Source organism: Oenanthe melanoleuca, chromosome 1A, assembly GCF_029582105.1.
Source record: "Oenanthe melanoleuca isolate GR-GAL-2019-014 chromosome 1A, OMel1.0, whole genome shotgun sequence".
NCBI classification, from domain to species: Eukaryota; Metazoa; Chordata; class Aves; order Passeriformes; family Muscicapidae; genus Oenanthe; species Oenanthe melanoleuca.
Genome location: NC_079334.1, coordinates 44,741,974 through 44,760,378, shown reverse-complemented (window position 1 = coordinate 44,760,378; position 18,405 = coordinate 44,741,974). Strand labels below are relative to the sequence as shown.

The 18,405-nt window shown below is 35.5% G+C and overlaps 1 protein-coding gene across 3 annotated transcripts in view; it reads left to right on the top strand.

Annotated features, from left to right (window-relative positions):
* DOCK4 (dedicator of cytokinesis 4) overlaps positions 1-18,405 on the top strand; it is a 212,068-nt gene that overhangs the window by 75,658 nt on the left and 118,005 nt on the right. For all 3 annotated transcript variants that reach the window (XM_056513947.1, XM_056513938.1, XM_056513928.1), the window contains exons 2-8: positions 1,459-1,542; positions 2,571-2,611; positions 4,902-4,957; positions 6,596-6,692; positions 8,297-8,445; positions 9,830-9,914; positions 11,544-11,695. In XM_056513947.1, the coding sequence (XP_056369922.1) occupies positions 1,459-1,542; positions 2,571-2,611; positions 4,902-4,957; positions 6,596-6,692; positions 8,297-8,445; positions 9,830-9,914; positions 11,544-11,695 (664 nt within the window). The remainder of the gene's footprint in view (positions 1-1,458; positions 1,543-2,570; positions 2,612-4,901; positions 4,958-6,595; positions 6,693-8,296; positions 8,446-9,829; positions 9,915-11,543; positions 11,696-18,405) is intronic.

Sequence of the window (18,405 nt, the reverse complement as noted above, 5' to 3'; positions counted from 1 at the left end):
ATTCTGAAGAAGGATTTGGCAAAAATGTCCTTTTTGTGCATTTTAAAACATGCCATCCCATAGCATAAACCATCTCCTGTTGGTTTACTCTTAAAATCTGGAACTTTCCTCCAAAGATTCACAAATGAATTTTTGGTTTCTGTGGTTGCTGACAGCACATCTCTCCTGCTGCCTTTGATGCACAATGTGGCAGGCACAGATGGTGGATGACAGGTTATGTTGTGTTTGAGTGTAGTGTCTGCTTGTGGCAGGGTAGACCTCCAGCAGCAGGCAAGAGTGAATATATGTCCTTGCATATATGCATATCCTTTTGGCTTTCATATGTGAAGTTGTCTTGTCATTCCTCTCAGTTTCTTTTTTCCCTATGAGATTTGGGGTTTCTTGTCTTGATGGTCAGATATTTGACAGTAGTTAGAACTGCTGTTATGCTACAAAGTCTTTTTGTGTATCATGCCCTGGTGGATAGGCTGTTTTCCTCTTCCACTTCAAAATTAAGCTCTGAAAGAAGGTTACAATACAGAAAAGCAAAAGCACTATTGCTCTGTCTCCTGGCTGAATTAGGCAATATTTTAAATCAGCATTTCAAATACAGTAAGAACAGGGCTGAATATCTGAATTGCTATCTAATGTGTTAATGGATTTTTAGCATTTTTAGGAGTGAGCTCTTTGTGTGGCTTTTGGGTATTCTGTTTTGATTCTGAGTGAAAAAATAACTGTCTATTGTTTTAGAACTAGCAGTATAAGACTTACTATTTGGCCATAGTAAGTATTTGGGAGCATCACTGCTCTGGTGGATGTCTTGTTTCTGAAGCATGTTTTATCTCCAGCTCCATTTCAGTAGCTCCTGTCCCAGCCTGAGCTCATGACCTCCCTTCAGTGGCTTGGGTGAAGCTGCAGGGGAAGCTGAGTGTGCACTTGATGTATTGGAGTGAACAGCACTCTTCAGTGGTCTCCACCCCCTAACCATTTCCTCACATTTGGGGTTATATGGAATGCTGGGTCTATAGCATCCATTAAGCAAATGTGAAATAAGGTTTTCTTTTCATGGTGTGTGAGTGGTATGGATGGCAAAAAAAAAAAATATTGGCACATATTGGCACTTTGAGCTTGCAAAATTCTGAGGTCTGATGTCTGTTAGTGTAAGCATTTGGAATAAAACACTTTCTGTCCTTCAGGGTACTTATGATCTATTTAATAGTGTTCTCCAGTACAAGCTTTCCATTCATGTAGCATAAGGCTGTGTTTAGGTTTTTTTCTGAGTCCTGTATTTTGAATTTTCTGCTCATAAAAGGGGCTTATTGATTCTTTCTTTTGAGTTTTTTCCCAGCTTATTAAATTTGAGTAAGCCTGTTTGTTCTAACATGTAACTTTTCGCAGTAATATACTATTTTGTTAACAATAGGAATAATAATTTGTATTTTAATGTTGTGAATGATTGAAACATATTGTATTTTTCAGTAATTGCTGGTTTTCGAGGGACAGTCCCACATGGCCTATCACTGGAGATTGGAGACACTGTTCAAATATTGGAGAAATGTGATGGTGAGTTCACAGGTGATTCCAGTGATAATGAAGTTTTGTGTATTGGTGGCTTGAACCCCATTAATATCAGTTTATTTTCGAAAGTAACACATTTTTGAAGTCAATAATATAATACAGTTTGGCCTCTTAATTTTTTTCCACAGTTCCAGTGAATTCTAATCTCTATAATAATAAATTTACAGTGCAATATTTTTATTTAATCTCTCTGTTTAATAAACATTTACAGAAGATAAGAGTTATAGCAGAAAGGAAGTGTCTCATGATTCTTCTGCTTTCTTGGTATTTTTGAGGGAAACCTGGCTGCCATCAAGACATTTTCAAATTTATTCAAAGTCACAACTTAAAATCTTAAAGCAGTGTAAGCATTCTGTTCTACCTCTGTTTTGTGTTAGAAAATGCAAATATAATTTTAGCAAATGTCTGTTGCTAGTGTCAAGAAAATAAAGTTGCATTTTCTTTCCATAATCTGCCTCCTTAATACATAAAAATCCACACATTGATTTTGTAATGATTTTTATTATTTTTTAAATAATTTGGGGTCATATAGGTTTTGTTTTTTTTCATATCATATCATGATTATATATGGTTAACCTTGTAAGAAATCTTCTTTTAGAAGGCATAGGATCTATTCTATTGAATCATGTACATTATGAATTTTGTATAATGTTGGGATTGATAGATGTCAAACCTGAAGTCCAGAAAGGATTTGTCAATATTTTGAGTTAGTAAAAAAATATTTCTGTTTTGACTAGTGTGGTGTCCAATGCAGAATTTACCTAGGTTGCATTGTTAGAAACATTTACAGGTACCGGGTTAAAAAGTCATTCCTGAAATTGTGTGAATGAAGTCATCTAAATGTGAACTGGTTTAAATGAAGTGCCTTTCACTGTATGGAAAAATCTTTTAAATTAATATAGTCTGACAGCACTGTGGAATTGTCATATCTGTCCAAAAGGGAAAGATGAAATCTGTTTTACATATGTAAATGAATTTCACACTTTAAAAAGCAAAATGTGCTTTCTTCACAGGATGGTACAGAGGATTTGCCTTAAAAAACCCCAATGTTAAGGTAAAGGTCAATTGCAGTTTTGCATTCTTGGGCAAAAAAATATATATTTACTTTTTAAAAGTTAATAATCTGCTTGTACATGTATGATATTTGCTCTTAAAAGAAAACCAGAGCTTAGTTTTAAGTATATTATTGGTACTACTTTAATTAGATTTGGACATGGATTACCCTTCTGAAATGCTTCTATGTATTAGAAGAATGCATTTTACAAATCCAGGGCTGTGGTGAATTTTCTTTCATTTCCAAATTTTAGATTTTCCGCTCAGAGGAAGCGAATTTGAAGGGAAAAGACTACTGAGAATACAAATTGTAAACACTGTTGGAAAAGTTGGTTAAACTGTGCCTGTTTTTCTTGATGCTATGAAATAATTTAGAGCAGCCAGTGGAGACACAAGACAGTTTATAGGAACCACATGCAGAGTATCAATTGAATAAAAAAATATGTGATGCCATGTAAAATATATGGTTCATTTTGGTCTTCTTTGATGTGTAGTCTTTGATTTCCATAGTAGCATAGTATTCTAAACTAGACTTCACTGATTTATTTCTTCAGCATTCAGACATGAAAAGTTACTGGAATTTACATTTTAGTGTCTGCTTGTGTTGTATGTTGTCTTATTTGTCTTTGTTTTCTTAACCTCTCCTGTTGTCTTTCCTCTGGGATTGTGCAGATTTTGTTTTTCATGGGAAAGATCGTAAATTATCTGTTAATCCTTTAACCTGCATTATAAGCTTTGCTCTTCTTTTTCTGTCCTCATTTCCAAGATTCTTCAGCTGCAAAAAAGGCACATACACAATAATTTTGAAAAGTTTTTAGGGGCTCATATCAAGTCATTGGCCTTTTGTGCCAAGGCCTGTGGCCTCTTGTCACATAAATTTCCTTTCTTTATATGGAAGGTCAATTCAAGCAATAAATTTAGCCACAGAGTCTAATTTGATGTTTACTTCTTTGACCTCATTGATGTAGTTGCAGTTTGATCTACAAGATATGAGCAGTTGTGGTTTGTTATTGCATCTTCTGTGTCTTTTGTTGCAATTCTCACCACATGCTTGCTGTCAGTCTTGCTTTGTGGTCTGTCAAATGTGTGATGGAAGTTATGAATAGGTTTTCTAAACAAGACTTGATGTGTGAAGAGATGAGATATATATTCTCTGTTTTCCCAGTGTGAATGCAAACAGTTTTCTGAATTGGATTTGTGAAGGGAATCTCTCCAAAAGTGAAATCATAAGAGCACCTTGTAGCTCCTCTCGTTATTGGTGTTGCTCTGTCAATCTTGCCTTGCTGTTCTGCCAGCTTTGGCACTGGGAGCAGCTTTGTGTGGCAGCTGCTCTGCAGTCAGGGGGCATGTGCAGCCATCCTGTCCTGACACAAGGTGTTACACCTGCAAGGCTGTGTCCTGCTGCCCTTGGGAGGAGCTGCCCTCAACTGCTTTGCTTTACAGAGGAGTAGGAGCATTTAAAGGGTAGCTGCCTCTACATAGTGGATTTGGTTTTGTTGAAGGTCTAATGGCTGTGTGAGGAGAAAATGGGACACCTCAGCACAAAGGAAAGCTGTATGCAGCTGTGCTTATTACAGAGACCATGTATGTGTTTTCTCTCACTGCATGAGCTGTAGTGTGTTGTCTTCCCAGCCAGAGGCTTGGAGCTGGCTTGCTTCATTTTCTCATTCTGATTTGTGAAGGTCAGTGTGCTGTAAGAGTGGTAGGACTGTTGCAGCAGTGCTGTGTGTTGAAGAGAATGGCAGGGAGCCCTGAAACATCTGGAAAAGGGCTGCTCCTGGCAGACACAGGCTCTTTGACAGGCATCTACCCCCACTTCCCTGTGCGCTGCAGGCTGAGTAGCCACCAAATTAGACTCTTTTTTCATTTTCATTATTTACTTGACTTTCCTTTTATTTAATATTGTTAATTTTGTTTATTCTGCTTAGTTTTAAAAATCCCTGTCTGAAAATCCTTATTTTTAAGATGTGGTTGATAAGACATTGTCCCCCACAGCTGGTCTGTTTCTTATCAAGGTGTGAATAATGAATAAAACTATCTTCTGCATGTTCTACATGTGTTTATCTTCTAATTTTCTGAAGTGTTGAAGAATTTAAACTCTACTGATTATGGCATTTTAGTTTATCTTAGAGCTATACTGAGTTTCTATTGCATTCTTTCCTTGTGTGTGTTTATTGTTAATTATTTGGAGGATTTTGAATTCATCATGCATTTGCATATTGAATGATACTTAATGGAATGCCAGACTCATGTAAGGGGACTTTTTTTACTTAAACTTTCTTATTTTTCAGGGCATATTTCCATCTAACTACATTCACTTGAAGAATGCATGTGTTAAGAACAAAGGGTATGTGTGAAATATTCTGATTTCAAATATTTAAACATGATCAGTTACTTGTACCAAAAATCTTTTGCTTATACAGTAAATAATTTAGTTATCATATCTTCAGCTTACTGCCAGAGGACTTGTAATGGTTGTCTTTAGCTAACCTGGTATAGTCCTGCATGGTCATAAAATTGGAATACTGTGTCCAGAAAAGACACTGAATACAATTGGGAATATAATTCTGTATTGTCTAGAGAAAAGTGGAAACAATTATGTTAAGTTTAGCTTGAAAATGTCATTGCCTTAATTTGAAGAAATTATTCTGCACATAAGCTGGTTTTTAACTTACTGTTTAAGACTAGGTATTTTCTTTGAGGGCAGTAGCTCTACCATGGTAGATAGTTGCCATTTTACAAAACAAAGGATAAAATAATGTATCAGTTCAATGGCAAAAGATTTTGCTAAACCTGTAAATGAATAGAGAAACATTTTCCTTTCCTTCTTAAGGTGATGGAAAGGCAATATTTATTTTTGACAGCAGCTGATGTCTTTTCACATTTAGAAGAATTGATAAAAACCTGCATTGGTTAAAATTTGTATTAAAATATTGTTTTTGAATTCAAGCTGTCTGACTTTAAAAAAAAAATACTTTTTTTTTTTTTTTTTTTTTTAACTATGTAAGACTTACATTGATGGTATCACTTTTAAAAATTTGAAACTTTTAAAAATTGATCAGTGATCTTAGCTCAACAGTTTTTTTCACAGTTTTAATTAGTAATTGTGCATATTGTATCCTTTATTTGGATTTAATGATAGAGAACTGATACAAAACAGTTCGAAAACTGTTTAGGTGAGGACATATCTCATGTTAGATAGATGCCTGAACAGAAGTACCTTTTTCTTGGGAGCATGAATGTGTTGAAGGTCCATTATTCATGATGAGCAGAAATAATGATGAGGACTGTAATAATATTAAAGCAAGTTTCATTCTCACAGGTTAAACTCCCTGCTTCACTATGAGGTTACAGTCACATGTGGTTTGCCATGCCCTAGGATCCTTTTCTCCTTTTAAAGTTGGAGCTAAGACTGAAGGTTCAGTGAAGCAAAATTATAAGCCATCACAATAAAATAAAGTTTAAAGGCAGAATAATTTTTGTTAGTGGACACCATGACAGTATTTTCATGGAGTTCAATCTTTATTGCAACTATTTCTTTTGTTAGTTTGTTTCTCATTCAGGCCGTGTTCCCTGCTGCACATCACAGCCAAGAGCTGTCACATTGTTATGTTAATTTGGTAAGAGAGACAAGATATCATGAAAAAAGTAATCCAGGCATGAAAAGCTGAAGTGTCAAGATCCCTTTGGAAACTATGGGATTTATTCTGCTATCTAAGTTGTTTTTGATATGCTTATTTCATAATAAAAAAAACTCACCTTGACTTCTCTAGGGCCAAGATTTTGCATGGGGATTAAACTATTTTCACCCCAAGTTTTTCCATGGGGATTCAATAAATATACAAGTAAAAAGTGCTATGGTCTGAAGGAGTGCTCATGTAGGTTGAGAGAACATCACTGGTGGCAGTAGGAATTCTACATATTAGTAACTGCAATGGGATTAGTAATGCTTGTGCAATATCATGTGTTCTTCTGCATGTTACAGACAATTTGAAATGGTTATTCCAACAGAAGATTCTGTTATTACAGAAATGACATCAACTCTAAGAGACTGGGGAACAATGTGGAAACAACTCTATGTGGCAAGTACTCTGAATAATTTTGCTTTGATTCAATGTCATCTCAAAAGATGCACTGTTGTTTAGGTGCTCTGGTTTAGCTGAAGTATATATTTCAGAAAAAAAACCAAAACGTTCAGTTTGATTTTTAATTGCTTTACTAACACCTTGAAATTGTAGTTTGAGCTTCATAGTGTTATGAGCATGTCTCTTGTGTTCATATGAATAATAATAATTTGCTTCAGTAGAATTTATCAGGTACCAGGACCAAGGATGCACCTGAATTACTGTATATTCTATTTCGTTTTTTGACTGCAGAAATGAAAGCTCTGATGGAAAATTGTGAAAACATACAGTATAGCTCTCTATATTGTTCTTACAAAGTCCTTTTTGTCTCTTGTTTCAAGTCAAGAGCTCTTTCTATAACCTTTTTCCCCTTGGTTTTCTTTTACTTATAATGTTCATATTTCCCTCTTTTTGTTACAGCAGTTGTTTCTCTTTTTGGCAACATTTTTCTTCACTGCTGTTGTTACTGCGTGTTCAAAATTACCCTGGTTTTCTTCCTTTCCAGACAGAAAGCCAAGACAAACAATAAATTAATGCCCTTTTAGTGAGCTTATGAAGTGAATGAATGTGAGATAAAAGGAGGAGATTTATCAAATTGCAGTTTTTCAGAGTGCTTGGAATATAAAAATTGTTGATAGAGAGTAATGGTACTTATGCAGCAGAAGTAGCTGAACTTTATTTTTGTGCCTTTTATTCACAGGAAGAAGGAAAAGGGAAATGGGCAGGAATTAACAAATCTTAATAGGAGTGTTTTTTCAACCTTTGTGAAGAATCAGATGAAGATGGTAGTAATTTTCTCAAGCTAAAGGTTCTCAAAAAACTATGTAAAAGTACTTAGAATTAGTGAAGGAAGAGTTAATAGATTCTTCCAGAACAGAGGTTTGTTTATGGGAAATTGCTATGCCCTTAGCTGGTATATAATTAGAGTAGGAGGATGTGGTTTCAAAGCAGTCATATTCACATAATTTCTCCTTCTTCACAGTTAGATAAAGAAAAACTGTCTGGACAAGATTCTGTGTATGTGATACTATTTATTTATGATTAGGTGGTGGTGTATAGAGTTATATACACTAGGGGAAGTTAAAAGACATTAACACTGTAGTTCAGAGTTTGAATGCTCAGAGCTATTGCTTTTTCTATCCCTTATGTGTATGAGTTCAAATAGTCTTGAAATACAGATGATATATTCAGTTTGGGTGAGACAGCAGCCCAGAATGAGCATGCTCTTGGAATAAAACAGTGTTGTGTTGTGAAACACATGAACTTTTTTTGTTGAATTTTTGTCATATCTGTCAGGTGCATTAGATAAGGTTAATGAGAGAGAGACACAAGGAGGACTGGAATATTGGAATGGGTGTGGTGCACAGACAAGGTCTGTGGCAAGGTCTGAAATTATTTTATATGCACACACTCACGTACAGGTAAAATTGTCACAGTGTAATGGGGGATGAAAGACTGAGTAAGGGGGAAAAGGGGTTTTCCTAATCTCCTCACCATGTATGTACTTACCAGGATGCTCAGTTGCACAGGTGATGTAGATGCAGTGATGTTTTATCTCGCAGAGGAACGAGGGGGATCTCTTTCACCGGCTGTGGCACATCATGAATGAAATCCTGGACCTGCGGAGGCAGGTGCTCGTTGGCCACCTCACCCACGATCGGATGAAGGATGTCAAGCGCCACATCACTGCTCGTCTGGACTGGGGCAACGAGTGAGTGAACAGCAGTACAGGAAATCAGTAAAGCTGTAAAGCCAAGCCTGGAGGCTGACTGTAGAATGCTGAAATGAAGAACAAATTTCTAACAAGTGTTACCTTTTTTTCTTTTAATGGGCTTTCTCTTTCGTTGTTTATATGCCCATTATGTTTTAACAGTGAAAAGTGGTTTATTGATTCATTCTGCCTTTTCTATCAGTGTAATTTATGTAGCAGTACTATTATCTATAAAGAATTGCATTGGAATATCTGAAACAGCATTTTAGATCTTTTCAATGCACACAATCCCTGGATGATGCATTTAGCATAGCTTTGTGTTCCAGCTGAAACTATGTTGGTTCACATGGCTTCTTTTATAACTTGGTCACTCAATTTAGTTCCTACTTGGGCTTCTCTAACATACATCCTGTTACTGTGCTCTGCATCTTTCTTTAATCTGAATAACTGAAATGAGCTAACACAAATAGTATCATTTTACCTTTTTTTTTTTTTTCTTTTTTTTTTAAACACAAGAAATGGTTAAAACACCCTTCGGCATTTAGGTGGTTTTTCCAAAGTGTCTTCTTTAGCATATATTTATACAGCTAAATGCTAACTAAAGGAAGCAATATTCAATAGTAGAATTTACTGAACTTCCAGGATTTCTCCAGCTGTCTGAAAGCATAATACCTAACATGATTAAATGTGAATGATTACCTGTCTGCTTAGAATTTTGCAGTAACTGAAAGGAATTAATTGTGAAGGTCATAAGCATGAACAGCTCCTGCTCTTTAAAACATATCTTTGAAAAACATTCTAATCTTCTGAATTTTCCTAAATTCAGCATGATGGTCTTCATGTCCTTTATGTGTTCTTAAACATTATTGCTTGCTGCTGTGCTGGAAATCAATTGTGTTCCTGTTGATTAAAGCTCAGTTCCTTATTTTGTTCAGAGGATACAAGCAAGCATCTTTGATACCATCCAGTCAAAACTGAAAATAAGCTGATGTTTTGGCATTTATTGGATTTTCTTTTTATCTTCCTTTCCATGGTTGCTGTTCAAAATGACAGTACATGTGCCTCTACTGAAGCATTCACAGTACTGGTGCATTTACACTGAAATGTTCACATTAGTACGAATTACAATGTCCATTGCACATTGTCCACAATGTGAAACAGATAAAAAACTGTGGGAAAACATTCTGTTAGTGTTGCCATGTGGAGAAAGGAAATGAATCAAATGTGAATGGTGGATATGGCCAAAATACATTAAAACAAAACCAAAGTCAACTAATTGTAGAGTACTAATTAAAATGTGCATTGGAGTAAGCAACAAACACATGCAGAGTTAATTTGTTTCTTTTGAAAGTAGAAACTTACTGTTATTCCATTTATCATACAGACAGCTGGGGCTTGACTTAGTTCCAAGGAAGGAATATGCTATGGTGGATCCTGAAGAGATCAGCATTACAGAGCTCTACAGACTGGTATGTGAATGTAATATTTGGTACTTTTGTTATCAAATTACCTATGGATAGTTTGATGGCCACTCTTCTCTATTTAACCAAAAGTACCTTTTTTGATCCAATAAATTGGCATTTCATGATGTAATGAGTTTTACAATAAGGAAAAAAAATTTTTTTGAACAGCTATGTCATCTCTACAGCTATATGAGATTCTTTAGTTTGATATCAAGTTTGTGTGTGCACACATTTAGTTTAAATGTTATTTGTTAAAGTTTTGGTTTCTGATGTACTGTTAAAATTAGGAATGTTAATATGAATTTAATCATCAATAAAAGCTTATGGGACTCTTTATCATTAAAGCTTTACCTGGCTCATGAGCCTGTCTAGATAAGCTCTGTGGAAATATAATAATGGTATAAGATTGTCACAATTAATCATACTGGGCTCTTGGTACTTTCTAATATATTAATGTAAATAGCAGTTAAATTGCATAAGAAGGCTTTCCTTTGGGTGTAAAAGCCCATCTTGATTTACTAAAACCAACACTGATATTTCTTATTCTGATTAAATCTCCAGTGAGGTCTAAGAAAACTTGCCAATTCATTTATGTAGGCTTTGGCTCATATTGAAGTGCTGCAGCTGTTCCAGATACACAGTTCTGAGCCTTATGTGCTTAACACTAAGCTTGTATTTAAACAGAATTTTATTTTTGGTAACTTTTGTATTTAAACACAAACCCCCCAAAACATCATTGCTACAATTTTTTGTGGATCTGAAATAATTACGTATTTTTAAAATAATTTTTAACTTGTATTTTTCTTGTATTGATAACTTGTAATGTCAAGCCTAATAATAAATTCTTTATGCTAGAATCAGTGTACCTTTGAGCAATTTCAAAGTCATATGTAATATTATGGACTCCTGTTGAAGCACTAATGAAATATGGTGAGGAACCATTAATCATAAGAAGAAACATAGAGAGGAAAAATAACCCAGAAAACTAGTAATGGCACTCATGGAGTGTACTTTGAAAAATAAAATGGGGAAAGATAACCTTAGGATGAAGACTATATAGATTAGAAAGATTGCTGTTTAAAATTGTTTTTGTTACAATGTAAGAGAGGGAATAGTGCAACATAATATTGTCCTTCCTTTAATGAGTGACTAAAATGCAGACATCATTGTGACATCAAATCAAGATAATTCATTAGCTTGTGTAAAGCAGTTTGCTGGGGGTCATAAAATGTGGGTATGGTTGCTTTTCTCCAGTTTAAAACACTGGTATTTAGTCTTCTGCAAAAGCATTTTTTAATGTGTTTGAATGCTGGCATATCAGATTATTAACTGTTTAAACCAGCTAAGAAATACTATGTTGTTATAGGACAAAGCTATAAGATAAACTTCCAGAGTTTAATGTTTTTCTTCTAGAGATAGCTATGATGAAGTGTAACACTAGGAAAGTAAATTCCCTGTGTCTCCTTCTCAGATGCAAAAGAAAAAAAAGAGAAAGGAAAACATAGAAGTTAATATTAAATAAAAAAAATATTTGTTTGGATAAAGAAAGTAGTTCTGCATTACATATTTTGCCTCTTTTTCTTTTGAGAGGTTTATAATTGAATCAAATTGGTCACTGTTTTTGGATATTTTTAGATGGAACATCGCCATCGAAAAAAGGACACCCCAGTACCAGCTAGCAGCCACCATCTTTTTGTTCAGATGAAGAGCTTAATGTGCTCCAATCTGGGAGAGGAACTGGAAGTCATCTTTTCACTCTTTGATAGTAAAGAAAATCGACCCATCAGGTACCATATGATTTCTATTTAAATACTGAACTTAGATAAGTTTTATAATAAAAATGGTATCTTTTGATCCAGATAACAAATTCCACATTTAGAAACAAGGGCAAGGTGTTTTTGTTTCATGAGAATATTTTGCTTCCTTCTGAAATTCAGTTGTTATGTCTAATGGTTTGTATTGTCATTAAAGGTTTATAAAAATACATATATCTGTCTTGTTTATGTATTTCACCTTCCAGTTGGTTTTTTTTTATAGGACTATATATACATATATGTGTACAGAATGGTCATATTTCAATATCCCTGTTTTTATCTCTGCTAATCAGTGCACATTCAAAACTTTGAACTTTTGTTTTCTCTGTAACATTCATAAGATGAATTCGCCTTGGTACATGAGATTGGATGGCTGCCCTTAGTGACTTAAGCATTTGTTTTTTTATAAAAGGAGCCTTTACTTCTAAGAGAAGGTGCTGGTTCTTCAGTGAAACTGTCAAAATCAATCTGTCCTAGAGTTTAAATTCTGTGAGAGACCTGATAACCTTTGATTTTTAAAATATTCAGTACCTATTTCTATTTTCAGAATTCTGGCTGAGAGAGGAAACATGGGAGTGAAGCCACTATACATTTAATAAATATGGGCACAGGAGGAGAGTGCAGTTAGTGCAAGGGCTCAATATGTTCTGTTTTAGGAATACACCAGGAAATTTGAACCATTAAATGGCTGTGCAGTGGTGATGGGTGTGGTGGGTTGACCCTGGCCTCCAGCCAGCCACAGCCACCCTGTCACTCCCCTCCTCAGCTGGACAGGGGACAGAAAATAGAACAAAAGGCTCACGGGTCAACATAAGGACTGGGAGAGGTCACTCACCAATTACCATCCAGATAAAACAGACTTGACATGGGGAAAATGAATTTATTATCAATCATATCACAGTAGGATAATGAGAAATAAACCCAAACCTTAAAACATATTTTGTTCCATTTCTCTCTTATTCCTATGCTCTGCTTCATTCCTGATTTTCTCTACCCCAGCAGTACAGGGGACTGGGAATAGGAGCTGTGGTCAGTTGCTCACACATTGTCTCTGCCACTGAATTTGACAAAATTATGTCTGTGCTTTGCAGTGCAGGAAAAATAAGTAGCCAGTACTTTGAAGGAGGGATATACTGGGTACATTAGTTTTTATAGTTAGTGAGATCATGTATACACAGCTGGTATTACAGTGTTAGCTGTTTAATACTGACATTTCATCTGGCCTGCACTTCAGACCATAGTCACCAAAACAGAGTTTCCTGTCGTTTCTGAGAATTAAATGTGCATCAGGACATGTTGTTTGTGTTCACTCCAATGAATGCCACAGCAGGTGGTAGATTTACAAGAGAGCTGCAGACTTTGACAGAAAACAATTTGGGGTGATATGGATTGCTGAAAACAAGGTTAAGGTAGTGGTGGTGGTGTGAAAGCAAATGGATTGGATTTCATGTTACACAAAAGCACAAATTCTAGAGCTGTTTCTCACATGCTTGCTGTGATCTGACCTTTAGTTATTGATTCCTGACTCCAGTGTCTGTTTTCAGCTGCTGTGAACTTCCTCATCCCATTATTGGCAAACCTTGAAGAAATGTGTTGCTACAAATCCAAACTGCCTTCCTAGGGCATGGGGGAATGACAGGATAAGCTTTGTGAAGCTAGTTTGCATCTGCAAATCAAACACACGTACCATCCTGTAACCAAAAAAAAAAAAAAAAACCCAATCAACACAACAAAAATACCTCCCAAGAAACAACTTCTCAACATACTGGGAAAGCTAACTCTAAGAGAGCTTTTACAAGAGCAAATTAAATGTGAGGTATATGTGAATCACAGAATGAGCTCTGAAATACAGAGGTGTCCAAGATGAATACTATTATGGTCTGTCTGGACTAGACATGGAAGTGACTTGACCAGTTTATTGCAGAGTTAAACCAAGGCTGGTTGGTCGTGGTACACAACAGTATGGTACAATGTATAATTTTTATTCAGTACAAATGGGTGGGATATTTCAGAGATCTTTAGGCCCTTGCTGGTGCATGCTTGAAATGAACAAACTCCCTCAGAAGAATGATGATGTATGAGAGGAGACAGTGTCCCCAGCCCCTATAGTTCACACCCTGCAATGAGCCAAAGCCTGTGGGCAGCAATGGAGTTGAGGAGCTTGGATACACACACTCTTCTGCTCCTTTCTAGCAAAGGTGCAGGTCAAAAGCAATACCTTAGCCTCAACCTGGTTGTGTCATTTGTCCATTGATTTCCAAAGTAATCATTTTGTGGTCCAGTATAAAAATGCAATGAAAAGAACAGATGAGACTTGTTACAAGCACAGGTAAAGATAGAAGCATATGAATATAAATGACTTAAGATGTATTTCTTCAAACCATTGCTATTAGAATATTTTGGGCTTTATTTCTTTGGACTTTGCTGTTTTATATGTTTTTGCAAACACTCTATGTGTACTAAGCTTTCCTCAGGTGGATAATCCTGTTTGCTTTAATGAGACTGTTTGAACCATAATAGAGTGTTTATTGTCTACCCCATAGAAACTGACATAAAGCAAGTCTGCTCTGTAGCCTCTTAAAGAGTTCAGTTGGAGAGAGTAAAGAATTCAGATTTAATAACAGAATGTCTTAAAACTAATTTAGCTTCTTCTCAGGTGAATCTGCAATTGTAAGATCTCTCTATATCAATGTATCCATCTACTAATAATAAAATAAATCTATTTTATATTTTCTAACCTCAGGTATATGCAATTAAAATAGCAGCTTTAAAAAATTGGTGCAGGACTAGAAGCAACATTGTCTGATTACTTTTTAAATTGATTGTATATCTTTATCCACAGCTTTTTTTTGAGTGTTTACGTTATCGCTATCATACATTCAACTGTTTGAACAGCAATATTTGGTCAAGTATCACAGTAAACAGAATAGCAATTGTAGATCCTGAAGTGGGGAGAGTCTCTCCAAAAAGAAATAGTATTTCCAGCCTAGACTAGTGCAAGAAAAAGCCCTGTGGAAAAGTCCATGCTTTGGAAAATAAGGTAAAAAGAAGGTACTTCATAACATAGAGAATGTATGGTTTAATAGCTGAGCTTTGTATTATAGTGCAAGAATAGCTCTGTCCTTCACCCTTTTTAAACTACAGTTTTCTCATGCAATATTAAGAAATTATCAGACTTAGAAAATAGCCATTGAGCAGTGAAAGACAGTGAAACTTTTTCTTGTTGTACAGTTATAGATTCTCTCTGAAAAAAGGCATCCTGTAGCAACTGAGGCAAACCAGGGTATGAGGAGAAAACACAGTGTGTTAACAGTTCTTCCATTTAGCTTAGTGGGACCAGAATTAAGTGTATAATAAGGAAATATAGTATCATTGCATGCTAAGAACAGAATATAGAGTGTAAAGAAAGAATATAGATGTGTAAAGTAGAAAAAAAATAGATATCAGATTGAAAACTATGAGCCTGGGATCACTTTCCCTTTGTTTGGGACAGGATGAAATTGTACTTTTCTCCAGATTTTTCTTTTGTTGCGGGAAATTGTGATTAAAAACAATTGTTTCTAAATATGTTGACATCCACAATACTGACAATCCTGTTGTTTCAAGTTAGGGGTAATAATAAAATACAGGTTTATCTATGACTTCATTATTATTGTTAACAGACAATAATAATAAATATTATTTTTCAGACTGATTCTATATTAAAATAATTGTCTAATGTGTGTCTTCACACTCTAAAAGGCTTTTTTTGAATTTGAATATTCTGCTTGTATGAAAGCAAGAGAACTGTCAGTATTCAAGTCAAGTAGCTAAATCTGAGTCTCGACATGCTTCTGTTTATTAAAGGTACAGTTGCTAATCGTTAATTTTCTACTTAATTGGTGCATGCTAATTTCACTTGATATGTATGCATATGTATATATCCATATTTTCTGGGTAAAATAGCTGCTAGGAGTAATTTCTGCTATTACTTAAATTAACAATAAACATCTGAAGTCAGCCCCTGATGGTTCCTGGAGTTTTCTCTGGTATGTTTTTGTATCATGTTCCATTTGTCTCCTCTTCCTTCTGCTTTGCAGTTTCCTTTCCTAGAACAGTAATAGCCCCTGAGTTGTGAATGGCACTGGTTTAACATGGTACAGCCATATGGCTTGTCCCAATAAAATTCTTTGGTTTATGCACTGTTATGTCTTTTAACCTGATATTTCTGTTAAGGTCACAATCCCAGTTTGTGTATTCCTTGGGTAATTTTCGTTCTTTAAGAAAGTGAAAAACTGTAATGACTACACTTATGTTTTTGAACTAATTTCACTCGTATAGAATCCTAAAGGAAGCATTTTGCATATGCAGTTGTAGAGAGGAGCTGTTACTGTAGTTGGGAAATGAAAGAGGTCCCTAGTCACATCTGAGATTTGTTTGTCTTTTAGTTCACTCCTTTTTTTCTGGGCACTGCTGAGCATTTACTGTCTACTTAGAGTTGTTCCTCTATATATGTATCTGAGCTCAAACATACTCTATCTGGATGTGTACTGGTACTTCGTGTTCTTGAAGAAAAGCTTTTATAAAATCTGTTCTGGAATCTGGCATGTTGCACAAATGTTTGAGAAAAGCTAAATCAGAAGGACTTAGCAATTTGGTATAGAGCCTCGAAGATCTGCTTTTATATAATCTAATTTTGTTGTAAGCAAATCAACAGTTTGAAAGGCTAAGACTGCTGTTTACTTGTGCATGTAGTGCCAGCCAGTGGGAGTGGATTTGTAGAGCAGCAGTTCATGCTAGACCCAATGTTAGCATGCATAAATGTTTTAAGGATTTTACTATGGACTGAATCTGTGGTTGTGTGGACTGAGTGGCAGCAGCATATGTTCTGCTTTGGATTCATAGCTAGACTGCTCTGGCTTGTGAATCAAAATGTGGAGGTGATTTCTGATTGTCTTCAGAAGCACCTAATTCAATTGAACTTGATCATGTAGATCATAAAATAGTGTATGTAAGATGGATATTACAGGATCATAGTTTGAATGGGGGAAAGTTCTGTAAAACAGAATAACTCAGCTGTGCTTTGAGACCTAATTGTTTCTACTAAAATCACATTGCAAAAACACTTTCAGAGTTCAAAGGGATTATAGAGCCCAGAGTGCAATTGATTTAATGTGAGAAACACTTAATAACTTTAGGTAAGAGAGAGGCCCTTGTTACAGCTCCAAAGGAAAACTGGAAATGTGTGTTTGCAGCATTTCAGCACACTGCAACAATCCTGTGTTCTGATGTTCTGTATTAGCTACTTTATAAATCAGTTTTAGTGTATAGTCATTTGTGACGTTTTAGAAGTTTTTCTATTCCTTGGAATATGAAGGTGAATATATAGAGTCCCAGCATTTAGAGTACTGAAGAGTGTGAGTGTGGTGATGATTGTTGGCTTTGGGGATATCTTTTTCTCTTATCCCAACAGAAGTTAATGAAACAAACTTTTTTTTCAGCAATAAGATCACACTTAAAAAGCCAATGATAAGTACATCAAGGAGTTACACAGTTACAAGTTTTACAGTGGCAGATTTTCAGAGAAATAAAGGACATAATAAATAAAGATGACAGTCTGTGCTTTCCATTCACATGTACTAATATCAGCTACCCAATACAGCATTTTTTTGCAGCAGTGATGACCTTAGTATAGCCAGGGGGCCCATTTACACTGGAGCTCTAAGAATACCAATCATATAATCAAAAATATATTGATTTTCTTTTTATCAGATAATGGAAAGATTTCACTTATTAGCTTTTAATAGAATCAGTTTAACAAGTGACAAGGGACAAAGTAAGAGCATAGCAGTTTTCTAGACAATGCATATTATTCACTGAGGCTGTGTTAACTTTATTTGTTGCTATAAGAATATTCTGCTGCTTTAAAAAAACACAAAGCCAAAAAGCTCAAAGAAAATACTTACCAGATGACTGAGTTCAAAAAAGTTATCCACATGTCCTCTGAAATTCCTGCCTTTCCAGTGTAGGTGCCATAAGGCTGTATTAATATATGTAGCCCATAACCATCTAGGGATCTTCCCTGGGCTTTTTTTAGGAGAATTTTGAAAACACCAGCCACACTGGGGAGTGTATTATAAAAAAGGGAATGGAAGGTGTTAAGGCTGCTGCCTACATTTGTTCTATTCAGACTGTAGCTCCTGTTCTTGGCATTGATGAGTATGCATAAGAATGCTTCATCATCATCTCCTCAGAATCCTGTTCACTTTGCTGACCTTTACATTTATGTAGAGTTTGTGCCTCTGTCTTATGCCAACATACTGCTGTAGAAATTCTTAAATCTGTAATATGTCCCATAGTTCTTACATCGCATTCTAAAGCATTTTATTTTTTCCCAAGTAGCAATACTATTAATGGGAAAATTTCAAGGCAGCACTTCAGTAAGATGGAGCATGTTAAGATTTTCTTTCATTGATGTACACTTTGTGTCTGTGTCAATATGATATGAACATCTTATCAGAAATGATTGATGCCTCTGGCCCCATCTGTGTGGGGAGCAGAGATAAGTTGGCATGCTAATCCTCCTTGTTCTGTCACCTTGAATAACCTTGTTTGTAGCTATCATATCAAATGAGAAGAGATTCTTAAACAGCACAAAGAGAATAGGCTGTTTACCCAAGGCCAGTGAAAGCAAGCTGCATTTT